This window comes from Ailuropoda melanoleuca, chromosome 2 (genome assembly GCF_002007445.2).
Source record: "Ailuropoda melanoleuca isolate Jingjing chromosome 2, ASM200744v2, whole genome shotgun sequence".
Taxonomy (NCBI): Eukaryota; Metazoa; Chordata; class Mammalia; order Carnivora; family Ursidae; genus Ailuropoda; species Ailuropoda melanoleuca.
Genome location: NC_048219.1, coordinates 98,297,440 through 98,321,408, shown reverse-complemented (window position 1 = coordinate 98,321,408; position 23,969 = coordinate 98,297,440). Strand labels below are relative to the sequence as shown.

The 23,969-nt window shown below is 40.1% G+C and overlaps 1 protein-coding gene across 17 annotated transcripts in view; it reads right to left on the bottom strand.

Moving 5' to 3' along the window:
* CLASP1 (cytoplasmic linker associated protein 1) overlaps nt 1-23,969 on the bottom strand; it is a 264,159-nt gene that overhangs the window by 105,153 nt on the left and 135,037 nt on the right. For all 17 annotated transcript variants that reach the window (XM_019802321.2, XM_034654388.1, XM_034654392.1 and 14 more), the window contains exons 9-15: nt 16,934-17,086; nt 14,032-14,105; nt 12,851-12,943; nt 11,546-11,691; nt 10,521-10,656; nt 9,408-9,478; nt 5,585-5,644 (exon numbers count right to left, since the gene is read on the bottom strand). In XM_019802321.2, coding sequence (XP_019657880.1) covers nt 5,585-5,644; nt 9,408-9,478; nt 10,521-10,656; nt 11,546-11,691; nt 12,851-12,943; nt 14,032-14,105; nt 16,934-17,086 — 733 coding nt within the window. The remainder of the gene's footprint in view (nt 1-5,584; nt 5,645-9,407; nt 9,479-10,520; nt 10,657-11,545; nt 11,692-12,850; nt 12,944-14,031; nt 14,106-16,933; nt 17,087-23,969) is intronic.

The window sequence follows — 23,969 nt, the reverse complement described above, 5'->3', positions numbered from 1 at the left end:
TATGCTGCCTACAAAAGACTCATTTCAAATCTAAAGACACAAGCATACTGACAGTGAAGGGATAGAAAAGCATCTATTATGCAAATGGAAGTGAAGAGAAGGCCAGAACAGCAACACTTATAACAGACAAAATAGACTATACACAATCTGGGGCACGTGGGTGGCTCAGTCAGTTAAGCATTTGATTCTTGGTTTCAGCTCAGGTCATGACCTCAGGGTTGTGGGAGAGAGCCCCATGTCAGGCACTGTGCTGAGTATGGAGCCTGCTTGAGATTCTCTCTCCCTTTCTCTCTGTACTCCCCCCTCTCGCACTCTCTCTAAATAAAACATCTTTCCACAAAAAAGAAAGCAGTATACAATCATAAAGGGACCAATCCAGCAAGAAGATAAAACAATTATAAATGTTTATGCACCCAACATGGGAGCACCCCAATACAAAAAGCAGCTAATAAGAAACATAAAGGGAAGTAATCAATAGTAATACAATAATAAGGGACTTTAACAACCCATTTACATCAATGGCTAGATCATCCAAAGAGAAAACCAACAAGGAAACGGTGGCTTTTACTGACACATTGGACCAGATGGATCTAACAGATATATTCAGAACATTCCATCCTAAAACAGCAGAATACACATTCTTTTCAAGTGCACACGGAACATTCTCCAGAATATGTCACATATTAGGCCACAAAACAAGTCTCAATGAATTGAAAAAGATCAAACTCATACTTTGACTATGCATCTTTTCCCACCATAACATTGTGAAACCAGAAATCAACCACAAATAAATGGAAGTTATAAAACATACTCCTACACAATAAATGGGTCAACCACAAAATCAAAGAAGAAATCAAAAAATAGGGGCGCCTGGGTGGCTCAGTCGTTAAGCATCTGCCTTCGGCTCAGGGCGTGATCCCAGAGTTCTGGGATCAAGCCCCACTTCAGGCTCTTCCGCTGGGAGCCTGCTTCTTCCTCTCCCACTCCCCCTGCCTGTGTTCCCTCTCTCGCTGGCTGTCTCTATCTCTGTCAAATAAATAAATAAAATCTTTAAAAATAAATAAATAAATAAAAAATACACGGAGACAAATGAAAATGAAACCACAACAGTCCAGAATCTTTGGGATGCAGTAAAAGCTGCTCTAAGAGGGAAGTTTGTAGGATACAGGTCTACCTCAAGAAGCAAGAAAAAACAAAAACAAACAACCTAACCTACACCTAAAGGAGCTGGAGTAAGAAAAACAAAATCCAAAACTAGTCGTAGTCGAAGGAAGAAATAATAAAGTTTAGAACAGAAATAAGATAGAAATGAAAAAAACAGATCAATGAAACTAGGAGTTAGTTCTTTGAAAAGATCAACAAAACTCATCAACATTTAGCTTGACTTATCAGAAGAAAACGGAAGACGACTCAAACAAAATCAGAAACAAAAGAATAATAACAATCGACACCACAGAAATACAAAGGATTATGAGACTATTATGAAAAATTATATGCCAACAAACCGGACAATCTAGAAGAAACAGATAAATTCCTAGAAACCTGTAACTCCCTAAAATTGAAGCAGGAAGAAATAGAAAATCTGAAAAGACTGATTACCAGCAATGAAATTGAATCGGTAATCCAAAAACTCCCAACAAACAAAAGTCCAGGGTCAGGTGGCTTCATGGGTGAATTCTTTTTTTCATTTTTTTTTTTTAAGATTTTATTTATTCATTTGACAGAGAGGCAGCGAGAAAGGGAACACAAGCAGGGGAGTGGGAGAGGGAGAAGCAAGCTTCCTGCTGAGTAGGGAGCCTGATGCAGGGCTTGATCCCAGGACTCTGGGATCATGACCCGAGCTGAAGGCAGCTGCTTAACGACTCAAGCTACCCAGGCGCTCCAACAGGCAAATTCTACTGACTATATAAAGAAGAGTTAACTATTTTTCTCAAACTATTCCAAAAAAAGAGGAGGAAAGAAAGCTTCCAAAACTCATTCTATGAGGCCAGCATTACCCCTATATCAAAATCAGAAAAGGACTACAAAAAAAGAGGGGTGCCTGGGTGGTGCTGTCAGTTAAGCATCCGACTCTTCATTTCTGTTCAGGTCATGATCTCACGGAGCCCAGCATCCAGCTCCATGCTCAGCATGGAGTCAGCTTGAGATTCTCTCTCTCCCTCTGCTCCTCCCCCAGTTCACGCACTCTCTCTCAAAATAAATAAAATCTTTTTTTTTTTTTTAAAGACTACCACAAAAGAGAACTACAGGCCTACACTTTGATGACACATATGCAAAAATTCTCAACAAAATATTAGCAAACTAAATCAACAATACATTAAAAACATCATTCACCACCATCAAATAGAATTCCTAGGATGTAAGGGTGGTTCAATATTCACAAATCAATATGATACATCACATTAACAAGAGAAAGAATAAAAACCATACGGTCATTTCAATAGAGGCAGAAAAAAGGAGCTGACAAAGTACAACATCTAGTCATGATAAAAACCCTCAAAAAGGGGCGCCTGGGTGGCGCAGTCATCAAGCGTCTGCCTTCGGCTCAGGGCATGATCCCAGCGTTCTGGGATCGAGCCCCACATCAGGCTCCTCTGCTAGAAGCCTGCTTCCTCCTCTCCCACTCCCCCTGCTTGTGTTTCCTCTGTCGCTGGCCATCTCTCTCTGTCAAATAAATAAATAAAATCTTAAAAAAAAAAACCAACCCTCAACAAGATAGGTTTAGGGGGAACATACCTCAACATAATAAAGGCCTTATATATACATGAAAAATCCACAGCTAGCATCATCCTCAATGGTGAAAAACTGAGAGCTTTTCCCTAAGATCAGGAATAAGACAAAGATGCCTACTCTCACCACTTTTATGCAACACAGTACTGGAAGTCCTAGTCACAGCAATCAGACAAGAAAAAGGAATAGAAGGCATCCAAATGGGTAAGGAAGAAGTAAAACTTTCACTACTTCCAGATGACATGATACTAAATACAGAAAACCCTTTAAGACTCCACCAAAACCTACTAGAACTAATAAATGAATTCGGTAAGGTCACAGGATATAAATTAATATATAGAAATCTATCACATTCCTACACACTAATACTGAAGCAGCAAGAAGAGAAATTAAGAAAATAATCCCATTTACAATTGCACCAAAAAGAATAAAATATTTAGGAATAAACTTAACTAAGGAAGTGAAAGAGACCTATACTCTGAAAACTATTAAACACTGATGAAAGAAATAGAAAATGACACAAATGAATGAAAAGGTATTCCATGCCCATGGATTGCAAGAACAAATATTGTGGTGTTTTGTTTTGTTTTGTTTTAAGATTTTACTCATTTATTTGAGAGAGAGAGAGAGAGCAAATGAGCGGGGTGAAGAGCAGAGGCAGAAGAAGAAACAGACTTCCCACTGAAGCAGGACCCAGGACCCTGAGATCACAACCTGAGCAAAAGGCAGACACTGAGCCCCCAGGTGCCCCAAGAACAAATACTGCTAAAATGTCTACACTATCCAAAGCAATCTCCAGCTTTAACGCAATCCCTATCAAAATACCAACACAGCATTTTTCACAGAACTAGAACAAATAATCCTAAAATTTGTATGGAACCACAAAAGTCCCCATATAGGCAAAGTAATCTTGAAAAAGGACAACAAAACTATAGAGGTATCACAGTTCCAGATTTCAAGATATACTATAAAGTTCTAATATTCAAAACGGTATGGTACTGGCACAAAAATAATCACACAGATCAATGCAACACAATAGAGAGCCCAGAAATAATTCCATGATCATATGGTCAATTAATCTTCAACAAAGGAGGCAAGAATATGCAAAGGAAAAAGACAGTCTCTTCAACAAATGGTGCTGGGAAAACTGGTCAGCTACATGCAAAAGAATGAAACTGGACCACTTCCTCACATCATACACAAAAATAAATTCAAAACGGATTAAGAACTGGAGCACCTGGGTGACTTAGTCAGTCAAGCACTCGACTCTTGATTTCAGCTTGGGTCATGATCTCAGGGTTGTGAGACAGAGCCCCACATCAGGCTTCGTGCAGGGCATAGAGCCTGCTTAAGATTCTCTCTCTCCCTCTCCCCCTCCTTCTCTCCTCTCTCTCCCTCTCTCTCTCCCTCTCTAAAAAAAGAGAAAAAAATGGATTAAAGACCTACATAGGAGACTTGAAACCATAAAAATTCTAGAAGAGAGCACAGGCAATAACCACTCTGACATTGGCTGTAACGACACATTTCTAGATGTCTCTTGAGGCAAGGGGAACAAAAACAAAAAATCAACTATTGGGACTATATCAAAATAAAAAGCTTCTGCACATAAAGGAAACTGTCAACAAAACTAAAAGACAATCTACTAAATGGGAGATGATATTTGCAAATGACATATTCAATAAAAGCTTAGTATTCAGTATAAAGAACTGATACACCCACCAAAAAAAGAATAATCCAATTAAAAAACGGACAGAAGATGTGATCAGACATTTCTCCAACAAAGACATCCAGATGGCCAACAGACACATGAAAAGAAGCCCAACATCACTCATCAACAAGGAAATGAAAATCAAAACCACAATGAGATACCACTTCACACCTGTCAGAATAGCTAAAATCAAAAACACAAGAAACAACAGGTGTTGGCGAGGATGTGGAGAAACAGGAACATTCATGCACTGCTGGTGGGAATGCAAACTGGTTCAGCCACCGTGGAAAACAGTATGAAGATTCCTCAAAAAGTTAAATACAGAAATACCATATGATCCAATAATTCCTACGGGTATTTACCCAAAAGTTATAAAAACACTAATTCAAAAAGATATATGCACCCCCATATTTACTGCTGCATTGTTTAGAATAGCCAAATTATGGAAGCAATTCAATGTCCATTGACAGATGAATGGATAAAGAAGATGTGGTGTATCTACACAATGGAATATTAATCAGCCATAGAAACAAATGAAATCTTGCCATTTGCAACAACATGGATGGATCTAGAGAGTATAATGCTAAGTGAAATAAGTCAGTCAGAGAAAGACAAATACCATATGATTTCACTTGTATGTGGAATTTAAGACACAAAACAAGGCGGCAAACTAAAAAACAGACTCTTAATTAGAGAGAACAAACTGATGGTTACTAGAGGGAAGGTGGGTGGGGGGATGGGTGAAATAGGTGATGGGATTAAGAATTCACTTATGATGAGCACTGACTAATGTAGAGAATTACTGGATCACTACGTTGTACACCTGAAACTAATATAACATGGTATGTTACCTATACTGGAATTAAAAAATAATTTAAAGAAAAGGTTAATCGTGGCTTTGCAGTTGGCATGGTGTACAATGTGTCCACATCTCTATGCACACCAAAACTGCAGTCAGTGAAGTTCACTAAAAGTTTCTGCCAATATTATGACCCTCACATCAGGAGAAATAACAGATAAAGTTGTGCAAACAAATGCTTAGAGATTCCTTTGATTCTTATAAAAAGCAGGTTGGATCAACCTGTCGAGGCATTAAATCTCAAGGTTCAATTCAGAGGGAAAAAACCCTGCAAATCAAATGCTTACCGTTCCAGTGAATGTGTCTGCCACTCTTGTAAAAGTAAATCTAAAAATTCAAAACAGCGCCTAAAAATTGTAAAGAAAACATATGTTTCAGTCATTTTTATGTTAGTGAAAATAAAAGCTTTTTTTTCTTCCCACACTACTTTTTAGAACTGGTGAATTTCTTCTAATTAATAGGATTCAAAAAGTGCAGTATAAAGTTGGAATCAGCATTGACTGGAAACCCAAGCAAGTAAAAGTAATTAAGCATCTATGGTGATCAGGAAGAAAAATCATACAGACATTTAACAGACAGGACATGAAAGCTCCCCTCAAATCAGAAACTGGAGCTTCACGGCAACATTACTGAAAGGGCCTATCGCCGTCATTTGTTTCTATGCCACCTCAAATAATACATTAATACAGGATGGACATTATTACAGAATCAGGAAACTGGTCTTTGCACTCATTTCACAGAATGCCTTGTGCAAAAAAAGTTGAAAAAAATGTCCTGAAAAACAAAGTGCTTTCCAAATTTTCCTAAGAAGGTCCTAGGTAGTGCTTAAAATAGATGTTTCTCTGACTACGCCTCTATTTTTCTCTTTAATCTTTCAACATCCTTTCCTGTCTAGCCCTTTCACTTTTGTATATGTGATTTGTGCACAAAAACAATTCTGGTATCATCTCCTTTGGATTACATCACCACTTTGGGTTCTACCTCTTTATAACTTTTCAGAAGTCCAGGGTGTTTATCTTTGGGGGAGTAAACCTTAATAGTCTTAGGAACTCATTCAAGGAAACAAATCAGAGGGTAATTTTTCTCTAATGACCAGACTTTCGTTCCCATGATCCTCCCAATTCAAAACCTCATAATCCATATAATTAATTACTCAATAAATCTTTAATAAACCCTAACCCTACCCTAGATGCTACAGATACCAATGGTAACCAAGACATAAACCAGCAAGCAAGACAGACAAGGAACAGTTCCCATGTGCCAGGAACACAAGGGGGCTCTTCTTAGAAGCACACAGGAGAGCTATTCAACCCAGTCCCGGGGCTGGCAACAGCGTGTGTGCGCACATGCATCGTGTGCTGGCTGTGAAGCACGCTTCCTTCAAGGAAGGACACCAACCCACACCCACACCGTCTCCTCTCCATCACTCTCCCCACCCCAGCCCCAACCAAGCTCATGTTTATTCTACTTCTTCCCTGTTCCTCATGTCATTTCCTGGGCTGATTTTTCTTGTCTCTTTCTCTTTTTAAAAAAATATGTGTGCATTTGTTTATATTTATCTATCTCTTAGTGAATAAAGCCATCTTTGGTGCTAATTCTGGTCTTAAATGTGTGTTAGAACAATCTTTCATCAAAAGTATGACCTGTAAGTTAGGTTTTACCTTCCACTTTTCAGACTAAGGTACAAAGAACCGGTATCAATACTGGCATTGTTTAACACATCATTATTTAAACACATCAGGTTAGAACTTGTTTCTTTTCTTTACCTACTCCTACTCATCATTCAACTCAGTTTTCAACTTGCCTATGAAGCACCGTAGGAATATATTAGCTGGTTTTAATCACTGCTCCCTGAATTTCTAAATCCCCAATACAGGTGCTATAACTCACTCTTACATTGCTTTGCATTATTGTTTTTAATCTCCCCATCTAAATGATAAACTCCTCAAAGGCAGGGAGACTGTGCAGTTCATTTCTTACAAGTTCTACCAAGCAGAGCTAGGCACACCGAGTACGGCAGAGAAAACGCACTGCCTGGGTTACACTGCCCTCTTTGGTTCTCTTTACCTTTCGAAGGCAGAGGGACTGGACGTCCCTATTACTTCTTTCGGCATTAAGACACATGGTTTTGACTGATGCACACCCTAACTTATATAAGAACAGCAACCCGAGCGTGTGACTCAGAAAGCAGCGAAGGGGGTGACATTTCTAGTGTCCCAGTGAATGCAGGTTACCAGTTGTTTAGCACCAGAAGCCAGAACTGTTAAATCCTGTGGACTGAACGGTCTTGCCCCAAAATCCGTATGTTGAAGCCTGACCGCCCAACAGGACAGTATTTGGAGATGGGGCCTGAAGGTAATTAGGTTCACATGAGGTCATGAAAATGGGGCTCTAATGATGGGGCTGGTGCCCCTCTAAGAAGAAACCCCAGAGACCATGCTTTCTCTGTCTCTCTCTGTCATGTGAAGACACAGTGAGAAGGCAGCCACCTGAATGCGACCCTCATCAGAACCTCACCACGCTGGCACCCTCATCTCAGACTTCCAGCACCAGAACTGTGAGAAAATCAACTTCTGTTGTTTAAGCCACTCAGTGTATGGTATTTTGTTATGGTGGCCCGAGCTGACTGATACACTAAACATTCTGCAACAAAGATCTGTGTCACTTCATCAAAGGAACTCAGCCTAACACACTCTGAATTTCTCTTGGAAAATCTAAAACAAGAGTGACAATAATAGCAGCAGCAGCAACAAAATCTAATAACGGGTACCATTTACCCAATGACTGAGCCCACGGAACAGCTCGGCCCCAGGGTACTGTTGTTCCTAGCAGGTCGGACATTAGTCAGCGGGAAGAGGTAATGCTTCAGCTGCAGTCTGCCAGGTTCTGAAGTTCACCAACATCCCTCTCCCCTGCTGACCTCACACTCTCATCTCTAGAAGCAGCAGCTGAACTGGGGGTAAAGGGTAGACCGCACTCCTGAGCGACATACAAGGCAGCCACACCGTTAGAGATTAAGCTTTTTCAGTGGAAGGTGCCAATTCCTTCCTTCCTGGCTTTACATATAAAGGTGAATAATTCCCCTTTCCTCCTTCATGACTTCCAAAGAGCTGTTAATAAGACAGACAGGGCCGCCTCATGCGTAGCAGGCATCCCCACCCATGGGAACATGGCAGGACCTATGACACATGCCAGGAAAGGAAGGAAATGGTGGGCAGCAAATGTAAGCTGGGCTCCAAGCTTAGAATGAAGGGCTCTTTCACTGGGCTAGAATCAGACAACGAACTCCAGGAATGTGGTCAGGAGGCTGCTGTCCAAGCTGGCCACTAATTTACCCTATGAAGCTCCAGATACGGTCAACTGAGAGGCTTCAACAGTGTCCATAAACCCCCTAAAATCTACACTAAACTACTCTGCGTTTTTTACATTTTTTTGGGAAGAGAAGCCGCAGACGTTATTAGATTCTCAAGAGTCAAGAACCAGTTTCCAGCTAGAAGAGGCCTCACTCCTCACCTGTGATCTAGGGCAGCTCACCTAGACACAAGACCAGGCAGGGACCTGGGAACAAGGACCAAGCTAGCTAACCAGGTGGTATGTCCTGGGATACATCTCTCACAACTAACTATGCAGCAGAAGCAGTGTTGGTCAGCATTCAGAAGCCCAGAAATCACTGCTGGAAGATGGAAACAACACAAGCCTCCTCCTACAGACGGTAGTATTAAATAGATGCCATTACTTTTTAGAGTGTTATTTTTCTTGCATGCAGTTACTGCTTTCATTCAGAGAAGGGTACACTAATGAGGGACTATCTGAGAAAAAATGTACACCCCCCCTTCCATTAACTCAATACATACAGACACACATTCTCCGTCTCCCCCTTTTTCTCTCTTGCGCACACGCTCTCTCTCTCACACATACAAATAAGAGAGATTGTCCAAATTTATTTTTCAGACTATTTAGATCATGATCCTTCAATCCAAAAGCATTTACTGCAACGACCTTAAATAATTTTAACATTTCAAACGTAAATGTTTCCATGGAGGCAAATTTGGAATTTATTTTGGTTTTTAAACAATTCAAAAAGAATGAGGAAGCTGTTTAAAAATTTACCTTCTAACTGCAACAGACTTAGAGGTACAGTTGCTTGTTATGACAGGTATTAGCCTAGGGATGTGTGTGTGCTGCAGAGAAGAACAAAAACAGAAGTAAACACTTGAAAATACAAAAATAAAATTAAACTAAGACAACCACACTTCCTTATTAAACTACCTAAAAAGCACATATAGATTTAAATTAGAATTTCACTAAGCTTTAAAAGGAAAAAGAATTTCATTGGATATTGCTAAAGGCCATGACAAAATTTACAGAGCCTCAACAGACCACCCAATGATATATAAATACATCTAATGGCAAAACAAACCATTGGCGGGAAGTCTAAATTATCTAGTAGTAGAGATCTAAGTGAGTTCAAAAGGAACCTGCAGACCAACGTGTTTTGATACAGTTTCAATGGGAATGTCCAACAATGGCTTTGGATTTAATATTTCAAGTAGGCAGTACAAATAGTAGGGACTAAAAATAATACAAGTAAGTGACCCACAACAGCCAGAAATATTCCAGAAAGATTTTAGCATCACCAAGTCCCAGTTTCAAGGGCTGCCTCTGGGCAAAAGAGACCTGAAGGTGGGGAGAAGGTGATGTGGAGAATATTCATTTTAAGCTTTTGTAAACTATTAAATTTTACTGAAAACTTGTACATAAATTACTTGGATAATTATTTAAACTTACATAAATCAGTGTTTAGAACACTGAAAAGAATCCTTTGTTTGTCGGCTTAAACACAATTAATTAAATAAAAACTTGAGGTGAATAACGAAGTCACAAGCACAAAACATAAAATGGAATGACTGGGAATTAGGGAGTGGTATCTGGAGACATAAAGAACTGGGTATATAAACCCAGAAGCAGATGTAGATGTTCAAATATTTAAAGCCAATGATGAGTAAATGATCAACGTATCAGTAGCCATACACCATATCCATAACTCACATTATGGAATGTAAAAGGCCCATACAGGATATAATTAAGGAGGGGAGAGTTTGTATCCACAACATGATTCCAACTATTTATGATCATGCTAACGAAAAATGCCTCTAATATTGCTTATCAACCACCAATGTTCACCACTTGCTTATTCTATGTACGGCCCCAAAATATACTTACCCGAATGATTAACCTAACAGCTACAACACCGGAAGTGGCCATAATTTTGGCACTATTTGGAATTAAATTAAAGATAGTTGGCATAATGGCTTCAGCTCCATGGTCAAACTTATTTCCCAGAACTGATGACAGATGCCTACAGTAAGAAATGAAAATTGCACTGTAGTTGTATTTCTTGCAAACAGTGAAGCATATAAACCTCTTAACATTGCAGGGTTTTCATTTAAAGTTATCAAGAGATAAAAAGCAAGGGTCTAAGTAAGATACTTTCAAAATATTTCCAACGTGCACACAGTGGACTTGGCAAACAGCAACTGGCCCATGAGTTTGTTCCTTTTATTTTTTAAATACATCATTTCCAACTAATTAGTCTTAAAATAGCAAAAGACAAATTGATCATATACTAATAAATATGAAAAAGCTCCCTCACCCTTTTTTCCTTTCACCCCATTAAAAACCTTCAACACATAATAGACATGCTTTTATATCTGACACTTTCAACAGCTGCAGTGTCTCCTTCCTGTTGCTGCTTTGATTTTCAGACACACTTTCTAACACAGAAGTTCCAGCTTCAAACACTGATAACAGGTTTAGCTGGGATAGAATTTACTGTAGTATATGCCTTTGGCTTTAACTTTATAGCTACAGTGCTCTTCTGGAAACAAACAAAAATTCTGATAATCATGCTATATACTGCCAGTAAAATCAATGAAACAGCTGAGAAACAGAAGTTTGTAAAATTTCTTTTTTCTGTATTATTAACAATAACTGCCTCAAGTTTAAAAGAGAGGCTTCAGAGCTAAGTGACTGAATAAAACTGAAAATCTGTCACACTTTCCGTCACTAGGCAGGAAGCACTGTAATACTACCAAAGTACCAACAGAAGTATAAATAGAACAGGTCCTGGAGACTAGTCGGAAGGTACATTAAAGACACCCGCTGGGCATATTCAATGGACCATCTCAGAAGCCCTGCAACGAGGCTATTTTAGGATGTGTGAGAATCTGAAGCATGGGAGTCCTTACCCCAGTGTGATACAAGCCTCCCGCACTACCTGAGACCGCAGGTCCTTAGCAGATAGTTTAAAAGCTCCATCCAAAAGACGCAAATGTTGAAAGAAGTTATCATACTCAGCAGCACCAGCCAAAAGTAAAGATCTTATCTTTTTTAACTGAAGGGATAGAGAAAACTCAGATACACAAAATGTTTCTTAAAACAGTATATACAAAACAATAAAAGCCATCAAATATGAGAGCTCAACATCAAAATTAATTGGTATCAAAAGTTCTCCTGAAAGAATTCAGCCAATTCAGTATCAGCTACCATACTGCATAAATCTACATACCACAAATAAGAACATATTATTTTTATATATAGTATCTTACAATTCTACAAAATGTATTTTTTTTTTAAAGATTTATTTATTTATTTATTCGACAGAGATAGAGACAGCCAGTGAGAGAGGGAACACAAGCAGGGGGAGTGGGAGAGGAAAAGCAGGCTCATAGCAGAAGAGCCTGATGTGGCTCGATCCCATAACGCCGGGATCACGCCCTGAGCCGAAGGCAGACGCTTAACCGCTGTGCCACCCAGGCGCCCCTACAAAATGTATTTTTTAATTGGAAACATTTTAGTGTATTTATAGATTCTGTGCTAACAATAAAACAACAAACGCCTTCATTTTAACTCCTCCCCTAAAGTTTACCTTCCCCAACAACTGACTCCAACTGCCATTTGTTTAATGAATCAAAAGAAGAAGCAATCCTATAGTCTTATATTTACTATCCTCCACTGTATCATTACTAAAAGGCTAGTCTGAGTTTGAAAGGAATACAGCAGTAATTTTATCGCCTCACTTCCTGCCAGCCGACCGCTGGAAAATAGCTTTCCTCCGATGAGGCACACCCTCATTTTAATGTTCACCCCACTTTTCATTCATCTACTTTTTTAAATAGAAGGGACAGAACTTTCCAGCAAGTGATATGAAGAAAGGAAGAGAGCAACACACACTGAAAATGCCACTAAGAAAAGTTGATTTACTGGCCAACAATCACAATTAAATGTTGACCTAAGGCAAGAGTGGAGGCTGTCTTCAGATGTTCCACGTCAGGTCTTTGTTAAAAGTACAGGACACACATAAAGGCATAGGTTGGCATGTTTTAGAAACAGAAGTGAGGTATTCTACTAACAGGGTTAAGTGTAAATATGGTAATTTATATTCAAAATACTTAGTACTTGAAATTCATTAGAGCTATACCCCAATTGCATAATTGTTTAAAACATTTAAATAAATCCAATGAAAATGTAATCACATGAAGTCAACGGCTTACAGCATTTACTCTTTGCTCCCAATCATGCTTGTCGTCAGATAGTATTTCCCTAATCTTGTTTATGGATTCCTCAAGGTCTCGGCTGGAATAAATCTGTAAGCAAAATTAATTTACAACCAATGTAAGAAAATCTACAGAATAAACAAAGATTAGTTTTTAATTATGCAAAGTCAAGAGCATTTAGTAAGTACAGTTTTAAAAAATTTCACTTTTCAGAAAGACCTATGAGATGACATCTAACCAGATTTGTCTTAGAATGAGCTGCTTTCCCATTATGAAATTATACCCACTAGATTCGATGCCAAGTACGGATAACCATGCTTCAAACACAGCTTTACTATAAACTTAATGATGATTTCACGTACAGAAGAGAAAGAATCCAGCTGGGGAATGATCGGTGATGCTCAGGTCATTTATTACTCTTAGTATTATTTATAACACCATGTTATATGTGTAACTTTAACACTCTCTTCAAATTTACTTTCTCATTTATGCTAACATCTTACTAATAAGACAGGGGAATAATCAGCCAAAAATGATGCAAGCTGGGAAGGTCAAGGACTTAAGGATGTACGTGAGCCTATGATGTCGGTTACCTGTGTAACCAGCAAGACATTCAATGCAGGCTGAGGAAAGGTGTTATTAGCCCCCAGTCAACAACGGACGACACTGCGGCACAAAGCAGTTAAAATGCGTGTACGCCAAACTTACAAGCAATCTCTGCTTTGTCTGTTAGCTACTTAAGTGAAGCATCAAGACAGCATAAACTTGAGCTTTTATTAATCCATTCTTTATAGCTTTCCAGACACCCAGTTCCTTGAAATTTACAACCTGTCCTAAAAAAAGAAAGTCCCTAAATAAACATGCATTTTTGTTCTTACACCTAATCTGATCATTGTTTTTTCTCATTTAGGTGACCTAACCCACAAAATTATTATTAGAGCAAGCAAGCAACTTCTCTCCAGTTCTTACTGAAAGATCACTTTGGGTCTTGACTTTTGCTCTTCATTTCAGCTATAAACGCACCAATGTTTTCTACTCTGCAACCACAGATCTCCTGTAGTCCTGAGAGTTAAAATTACCTCTCCCAGGAAGGGACTTCACATATCGCCTATTTGAAAACTGAGATCTGAAGAGTCAGTCTTACCTGTTTTTAATCAAACGCAAATACCCTCACTCACCTGCACCACAGGTACATCATCAAAGGCCTTAATAAAGTCCTCTTCGTCAACAGCACCAGCTCCTTCTTTTGCAGCTACAAAAAAGATGAATTTTTAACATGTGAACAATGTGCAGAGGGGTAGTCTGAAAATACACAAGCACCATTACATTTTGGAAGATTTGTAACTATTTTTCTCAAGGCTTAATAAAAATTTAGAGTGTTGTGGAACTAACAAACATTACTAACTTTGATTATCAAGATGAAATATAGTAATTCCGTAATACTACATACATTAGTGTAAAGTCACATCCCGAGGCTACTTGCTGAGGAGGACACTGAGCCTTTAAAGGATATAGAGGGCTTATACTGTAGTCATACCTGAATCTTTTGAAAGGTTCCTAATAAACAGATATATAACAAAATATTTAATCGTTGAGGCAATAAATCAGGTTATATTTTGTTAGGCATCTAGCATAAAAAAATTTGTGAAATATTCAAGTAAGTTCTAAAGAATTTAACAGTTTCATTTCAACTTTGTATTAGTCTCAAAACATTTCCATTCCCTTGAACGCACGATAACAGTGTCAGTTTTTCACTTGCACATCAGTAGCAACTTTCCCTCATAAAGGTGTTGTAAGACGCTCTGTATACCTGAAAGCTGATTGCTATCATTTGGAGAGAGCTTTTTGCTAATATGAACTCTACTTCACATAAGAAAATCGTGTGACATTTTGTCAGACTTTCCCCCCAACCAGAATAAAGGCTTCAAAATTGGAGTCTATGGTCATCTTGTAACCCTCATTAATGATTTACACTGATTAGGTTTGAGTGCTTTTCCAGAGTTTTCTCACAGACAAGTTATCTGATGTTTGGGGTCCTCATGGACGATGTAGGCAGGGCTTTAAAGGCGATTCTGAGAGCAATAAATGTGTGTCCTCACTTTGATGAAGATTCCTCACACTGAGATCACAAGCCAACTGTGGACAGGTGACAGTAACGTCACACTATGTTGTGGTGCTCAGTGCCTATTTTGGTGAAAAGAATGGATCCCCCCAGACAGGTCCTGAGCACCACCCCAGGTAAGTGCCACGCCACGTACCCGCGTACCGAAGGGGACTGAGACCAACCATGGTCCGTGAGCCCCAGAAATCAGACAAGGAGGAGTCAATAACCAAATTCATGACTATGTTGTTAAACAAAATGGAAAAAAGGATGAGAGCAGATCTGAGCTCTCTACATAATCTAAAGCTGGAACTTCTGTAAGGGGAATGGGGTGAGAGGGAGGAAGGGGTAAAAAAAAAAGTGGTCTGATGATACAGAAATTTTCTGAGCCTTTTTTGTGGAACTCATGCCTCCAAGAATAGATTTTTTTTAAATAAAAGATTTGAAATGTTTTTCAGTCATAATAAAGAGGAATGAAGTACTGATACACTCTACAACACAGAAGAACCACAAAAACATTACTCTAAGTGAAAGAAGCCAGACACAAAAGATCACATATTACATGACTCCTTTTTTTTTTTAAGATTTTATTTATTTGAGACAGAGAGTGAGAGAGACAGCACTAGCGGGGTGAGGGGCAGAGGGAGAAGCAGACTCCTTGCTGAGCAGGGAGCCTGATGTGGGACTTGATCCCAGGACCCTGGGATCATGACCTGAGCTGAAGGCAGATGCTTCACCAACTGAGCCACCCAGGGGCCCCACATGACTCCATTTCTATGAAATATCTAGAATGGGCAAATGAATAGAGGCAAAATGCAGACTGCTGATTGCCAGGGGCTGCAGGAAGGAAGAGATGGGGAGCAACTGTTTAAAGGATCTGGGGCTTCCTTTTGGGAGTGGGGAAGCTCTTCTGGAACTAGACAGAGGTGGTGGTTGCACAACACTGTGAATATACTAAATACAACTGGATTGTTACCTTTAAAATGGTTAACTTGACGTTTTGCGGCTTTAAACTCAAAAAAATATTTTTTTAATGCATCAAAAAAATAAAAAAGATAGAGAGGACTAAGAATACCAATAAACGCACAGCTTTTCCTTCTGCCATCCATGGTGTGAATGTCCCTGTCAACCATCAGCACAGCTCTTCTAACATGGACAGAGAAGCTGGTGGCAGAGGCGCTGCAGCGACACCGAGCTGACCGAGGAAGACCCCAAGAGTCTAGGGCCAGTGCAGAAGGCCAGAAAGACCACCAGGAGACAGCATTCTAATGTTAATCCTTACCCCAGTTTTAACTTAGCTCATCTAGCCAAGTTCAACAACCCAATGCTAACAATCAGAACAGTTCTAAGAACAGTGGCTACACCATTTGAAGTAAAAAGAAATGTGCATGTCAACTTAAAATGTGACAGCAAAACGCAAGTTTTATATAACAAGGACTCAAGCTGTCTAAATTGCGGGGTGGGATTTAGAGGAAGACATTTTTGTAAATCAGTGTTCAAAGTTTGGGGAGCTCATCTCTACCATTTAGTTAGGTCAACATCCATACTGTCTCACGAGGAATAACACTATTTACAGGAACAAAATACATTTTTAAGCACAGAAGGCACGCCATCTGACTTCTGGACAGTCTCAGTGTTGGGTAGAAGTTGGCAAAAAAAAGGCCCCGCAGTAATTTCAGGCATTGCTGGAGCCCCATACCTGAACAAAGCCATAAGGACACACTCCTGCTCTGTCTCCGAGCTCTAGCTCGTCTCTGCGCTGGCCATGTTCTCCCATGGGCTCCCCCATACCAAAACATTGCAACACAGCAGCTCTAACTTCTACCCTAACAGCTATCAGCATGGACAGCACAGTACTAACTTAAAGAACAGCGAACAGAAATTTACTGCCAACAGAATTACTTCACTCTTGAAGGACACAGAAGGTTTTAAACGCCGGCAGGGCCAATCCCACAGCACCCCGCGGGGGTTGGTCTTACCTGAAGACTTGGATCCAAGAGTGGATGACCCAAGCCGGCGGGTGGTCCCCATTCCAACGTTTCTCCGGGAGCTGGGTGGAGCTTTGGATGACGTAGAACTAGCAGAGGAAGGTCTATTACCATCCACAGAATCTTCATCATCAAAATTTTTATCTGAAGAATAAGCAGAGAAATCACTGTTTAAAAAAAAAAAAGGTACTTTTCCACCCAAATGTACAAGAATAAACTAGCTTTAGAGAGATGAATGGTGTGCCTACTCTTGGGATTTGAGATGCCAGTCCAGGCTCTAGAAAGGTCTTAGGTAAGTCCAGAATGTACATACAAAATCATATTTACTTTCGCATACCTAGAATGCTCTCCTGCTCCAATTTTGGAAAACAGAGGAAAACATAAAGAAGAAAACAATCTCTTATAAAACCACCACCTAAAAACAGTTACTTTAACATTTTGGCATATTTCTGACCATTCTTGCATGCATTTTTTAATAACAGCAGATGCGAGGCTACCTATCATTTGTTTTGCTTATTTCAAATATGTGCATTTTTCCATGTGATGAAATAGGTTTCATAAACACCATTTTAATGGTTATGTGGTACTCTGTAGTGAGAAAATGCCACAACTGAAACACTCTTGTTGGTAGGTATTCGGGGTCATTCTAATATGTCACCATTAGAAATAACATTGCAACAAACACCTTCCTACTTGCGTTTTGTTTAGATTTCTAACAATTTTAAGAAAGAAAGAAAGAAAAAAAAGAAACCAACCCCAGAACCAATACCTGCTGGGTCCAAGAGTATGAAAGTTTTTAGTATACACTACCTAACTTATTTTCAGAAAGGTGATATATTTTTTTTCCTGGAAGTTCAAAGAAGTGCCTGTGTTGTCACACCCTTGCCAACACTAAATGCTATCATTTTTACTTCCATTTAGTTTTTAATTTAAATTCAATTAGCCAACTTATAGTACTATCATTTTAAAATGTCAATCAGGGGCGCCTGGGTGGCACAGCGGTTGAGCGTCTGCTTTCGGCTCAGGGCGTGATCCCGGCGTTGTGGGATCGAGCCCCACATCAGGCTCCTCCGCTATGAGCCTGCTTCTTCCTCTCCCACTTCCCCCTGCTTGTGTTCCCTCTCTCGCTGGCTGTCTCTACTCTGTCGAATAAATAAATAAAATCTTATAAAAAAATTTTTTTTTAATGTCAATCAATTTGACAGGTGAAAAAAAATGATTCCTCCTCAATGTTTTTTTTCTCTTTTAGTGGGGTTGAGCATTGTTTCTTCAGCTCATTAACTTCTAAGTTTTCTAAGCATCAGCGGATCCAAGGAATATTTCTCAGGTTGCATTTAAAATTAAAAAGAAAAACATCTTCGGGCTTTTAAAAATCAACATATTTTAGAAACATTTGGATGACACAAAATTAAAGCTATCATGGTGCACTATACAGAGTACCATGGGCTTACTCAGCATCTGAGGGTCATTCAGGAGGCTACACAAAGAACCCAACAGTAATTAAAAAAGAAAGAAAGAAAAAGAAAAAAAAAGAAACATCTGTAGCTGGCAATAGTCATGATTTCTGAACAAGGGCGCTAGATCTTTACTGATACATCTGAAGTAAATTAATTGTTGACCAGAAAACACAAACAGCAGCCTGTTTCCTTGATCTGGTCGCTTCTTGGCGCAGCTAACAGCCAAGTCTCGTGTCTACTCAGAAGCCTACCGTTCCTCACAACTATCAACAATCCACAACAAAATACATGGCTTCTTTTATTCAACACTGCTGGGAGTATGGCCCATCCTTCTACATGTGTATCCCTGTGCAAATTAGCTTCCTTCATAAACTTTTTTTTTTAAGATTTTATTTATTTATTTGACAGAGAGGGAGCACAAGCAGGGGGAGCAGCAGGCAGAGGGAGGAGCAGGTTCCCTATTGAGCAGGGAGCCCAATGTGGGGCTTGATCCCAGGACCCCGGGATCATGACCTGGGCCGAAGGCAGACACTTAACCGACTGAGTCACCCAGGCACCCCTCAAATTAGCTTCCTTCAAACATGCCTTTAAATTTCCGAGATTTCCCAGATCAAGCAATCCTCTTTCACACATGATTCTTTCAATCCACACATCAACTTCCCACTGATTCAGAAGTTCGGTGGTCTCTTAGCATAGACTTCCCATGTGGATTCAAAAGGTGGTTCCTGAACTGCAAGCACATTAACGAGGCTCTTCCCAAGAGTAAAACTGCATCTGATGTGAAGAACAAGAACAAACCAAAGGAAAGGTCACCCACTGAGCTCTGCCAGTGTTAGCAGTGACAAGGACTGCCCTCAGCCCATCTGCCCTCAGGGGAGCTCTAATCATTATTCTTGTCAGAACAGTAACAGTTCCAGTCTGTGGGAAAGGAGCATAATGAACAAGGGAAGTAAGAACACTATTCTGCTTCACTCAGAAATTCATGTTAAGTCTGTTCAGTTTTTCTAACACGGGCAGGCACACCATGGAGAACTGCACTCACTTACTGAGAATTATTTTCAATGGGCAATGTCACCGATTTCCTGGGGTTTCTACCCCAAGATGGACTATCAAGGACCAGCCAGACGCAACCACTTCCAGCAAACAGCTAGAAACCAGAGTCCCTAAAACTACTTCAGATGGGACAACAGACAGTGCATAACTGTGAGGCCCAAGAGAGAAAGAAACAAAGTGAGCTACACAGTCACCCAACTTCCTGCCTGGACACAATTTCCAGGCCACCAAGTACTGGGAAGGGGACCTCAAACTGAACCTGGAAGCCTTGCTAAGTTGAGAAAATGAAGATCATCAGACTTCAAGGAAGTGGGAGGGGGCTAGAAGGTAGAGGCAGAGTGCTGGGAAAGAGGAAGCTACACAGAAAGAGAGGTCTAGAAACGCACGGAGTTCTACATCATACATGCAGAAGGGAAACTTCACACACAAGGCAGGGTGAAAAATGACCAGGAAGCTACAAACTGAGTAATTCCCAATGTTTGCACGAAGTAGGAAGGTGTTCGAGCACCAGAGTAGAATGTTCTTGGAGACTCACCCGTGGCATTCACTGAGACCTTGAGAGGACAGGCTTAGTAGAAGGGCTGAACTATTTTCTGGAGGGAAGACTACACTAAGCCTGCTCTATCAGAGGTTCAAAACAGGCCTCCAGGGGTTAGACAGACCTGCAAGTAACTTAAGGCTCTGCCAAAGCAAAGTGTAACATTCTTTAAGGAACGTTGGGCTCCCTGCTCAGTGGGGAGCCTGCTTCTCCCTCTCCCCATCTCACCCCCCCCACTCATGTTTTCTCTCGCTTTCTCTCTCAAATAAATAAAATCTTTTTAACAAAAAGATTCAATTATTTTCATGTAATCTCTGTACTAATAAAGAAAGTAATTTGGGGCACCTGGGTGCCTCAGTCGATTGAGCAACAGACTCTTGGTTGGTGCTCAGGTCATGATCCCAGGGTCGTGGGACTGAGCCCTGCATCAGGCTCCGCACTCAATGCAGTCTGCTTGGGATTCTCCCTCCCCCTCTCCTTCGGCCCTCCCCCTACTAATATGCATGCTTATGCGTGCTCTCTAAAATAAATAATTAAATCTTTAAGAAAAAAGAGCAAGAAAGTAATTCATATACCTTACCAGAATTAGAAATCCAAGGGAAAAGAATGTTATTTGTTTTCCAGATTAGCAGTTGGACACACTGCTTTTATTTTTTGTCCCACACTGCTTTACATTTAAAGACACTTCACCTGAAAAGGTGTTTGGAGGGATAAGAGCTAACGGAGCCTTGAAAACTAACACAAAGTAAGTTTGTTCTATGCTTACCAGCTTTCTGAACACCCAGAAAATAAAATCAAATTAAAAAGGAGGTTAGGCCCTCTGAAAAGTACCCAATTTCAATCAACTAGGAAATTCAGAACGTGTTATCCTTCACTGGACAGAGAAGCTGTATTTGCACCTGGCTGTGGTTAGAGTGGATCCATTCTAGATGCAGCCCGAAGGAGGAGCCTCCAAGTCCCAGGTTCCAACAGATTTCTGTGTTTCTCAACTAAGCAATCCATACTGAACTCTACTCGTCATTGGAATCCTATTTCCTTTAGGGTTTTCAGCTAAGCAGACAAATGTTAGGATATAGCCTCTTTTTCTAGACCTTTAAGACAAAAATGTGTGAAAATGAGTATTTTTAGCTATGCTTGCTTTGCCATTAACATCAGTTTAAAAATTTTCACACTGTAGGACACCTGTTACACAGAAAATGGTCGTACAGAAGGGTAAGTTTTCCCTGAGCCCAAAGGAACAATTGATTCTATCTCCAGCCACCACTGCAAAGACTATCATCCAAGAGTCACTACTCCCATTTGAGTCTTGGATAGAAACCTGGGCCTTCAGGTCCCAGTCTTTCAATCCTTTAAAACACCTGGGCTCCCTCCCCCCTTTTACAGCACAGGGACAAGACGTTTTTAAATGACTCATGAGATGGGGCTCCTGGGTGGCACAGCGGCTAAGCGTCTGCCTTTGGCTCAGGGCGTGATCCTGGCGTTATGGGATCGAGCCCCACATCAGGCTCTTCAGCTATGAGCCTGCTTCTTCCTCTCCCACTCCCCTGCTGTGTTCCCTCTCTCGCTGGCTGTCTCTCTCTGTCAAATAAATAAATAAATAAAATAAAAAATAAAAAAAATAAATCACAGAACAGACAGAACAAATTGAAGAAACAAGAGGCCAGAGAACAAACATAGTCATCCATGGACCCAAAAGCAAACCAGCAGAATTCTAAGCAAGTCTGTGAACATGTCTTGCACAAGTCTTGAACTGTGGACAACGTGCTCCGTGGAGGCTAGAGAGTGACCATGGCCAGCCCGGAGGGCAGAAGCGGTCAGCCTCACCTGACTCAGGCCCTGAAATCCCTAAGCAAGCCCTCACAGGGCCCCAGCTGCCTCAGAACTAAACTTTCACCAAGCCAAATAGGGAAAGATATAAAGCAACAAGCCACAGACACATTCATTCTATGGGTCAAAAATGATCAGAGGGGTACTAGGGTGACTTAGTCAGTTACATGTCTGACTCTTGGATTTGGCTCAGGCAGTGATCTCATGGGTTGTGAGATCGAGCCCCACGTCGGACTTGGTGCTCAGTGGGAGGTCTGCTTGACTACAGGTTTGGGTCCAGGGGTGGTGGAGAAACAGATCAGTCTAAAGACAAGCCTTCAAGTTCAAGGTCTAGAACCCGGAATTACAAGACTTGGATTACATGTCCATTTAGACAATGCATACACTGATCCACAAGAACAAACAGTCACAGAAACTAAGAAATGTCTGTTCCATTGTCCATCTGCCAGGAAGGCGAGAACCTAAACCGCAAAGCTTTTCCTATCTTTTCTCCTAAGGCAGGCTTTGACTAGTTTAGTCCAATGGGGAGCAAATGCCTCATTTTCTAAAGCAAAGACAACTAACTCTCTGTTTCACTGCATTAGGGTCACTTTGTGGAAGCTGATATTCCGGACAGGCTTGTAGATTTACCCACTCCCGTTACGGAAATTCTCCCCCAAGGGAGTAAGGAATGTGGCAGCTTAGTGACTAGAATATAATTAGCATTCCCCAAAGAGGCTGCACAGAGACATGATAATAAGCCCAAAAGCTGGCTGCTTTTGTAAATATCCCCAAATTTCTTCTTTCTTGATTGTTCACAGATCCAAGGCTTTGCTTTCTGCAGTCTTGCCTGATGTGCCCAATATATTCCTATGTTACTCTTGAAAATACCAGCCTACTGCTGGCTGCCCGAGTTCTTGCCCAGCTCCATCCAGAAAGAGCCAACCGTGCCCTTCTCCATGGTACATGGTCGTAAGTATGTCTTACGTAAGTGTGTCAACCTGCAACTGCGTGCCAGACCCTGTGTTTGGTGCTCTGCACATTCTCATCAAATCTCCTGACAACTCCACTCTTAAAGGTGAAAAAAATCAACATATTCAGGTATAATATCCAGGGCCCAAAGTCATGAAGCTAACTAGAAGGTGGAAGAAGCCAAAATTCAAGTCCATGTCTATCCGCCTCAAGATCCTCTGATCTGAGTCATGAAAATAAAAAAAAAAAAAGCCAATCTGCATAAACTGGCCACTTACTACGTGCTGAGCACTGTGCTAAGCGTTTTCTGTGCATTATTTTATTTATTTATTATAACAGATGTATGCTTACTTAAGAAAACTATTTACGTAAGATAATTTCTTAAACACAGAATCATTAATACCTCTTACAAACATACACATAAAAATCCGTAACAAAATATGAAGCAAACCAAATCCAGCAACACATACAAAGAATTATCATCATGGCCAACTGGGACTTATCCCAGGAATGTAATCTTGGTTTAATTATGAAAATCAATTAATTTACTACACTGTATCAATGGAATAAAAGACAAAACAAATGCTCAACCGATGCAGCAAAGTATTTGACAATAACCAGAACAAAATCATGCTAAAAACACACCACAGATGAGACAGGAACTCATAAGAACACAATACTAATGTCACATCTAATGGTGACAGACTAGATGCTTTACCCCTAAGATCAGGAACAAGACAAGATGCCTGCTTTTGCCACTTTTATTCAACACTATACTAGAGGTTCTAGCCAAGGCAACCAGTAAAGAAAGAAAAATAACATCAAGATTAGAGAGGAAGAACTGAAAGTGTCTCTATTCACAGACGGCATAATCTTATATGTAGAAAGTTCTAAAGAATTCATTAAAAAATTATTAGAATAAATAAACTCAGCAAGGTAACAAGATATAAGACCAATACAGAAAAATCAATTGTATTTCCATACATCACAAATGTATGATCCAAAAAGAAAACAATTCAATTGACAACAGCATTAAGAAGACATGTATGCTGAAAACTACATAACGTTGGTAAGAGAAACTAAAGACCCAATAAATGAAAAGACATCCCATGTTCATGGATCCGAAGATTTATAAAAAGTTACTTTGCTCATTATCCAAACTACAGTTCTTGCCCATTTGTCCTCAGTAGCTTTTAATTTT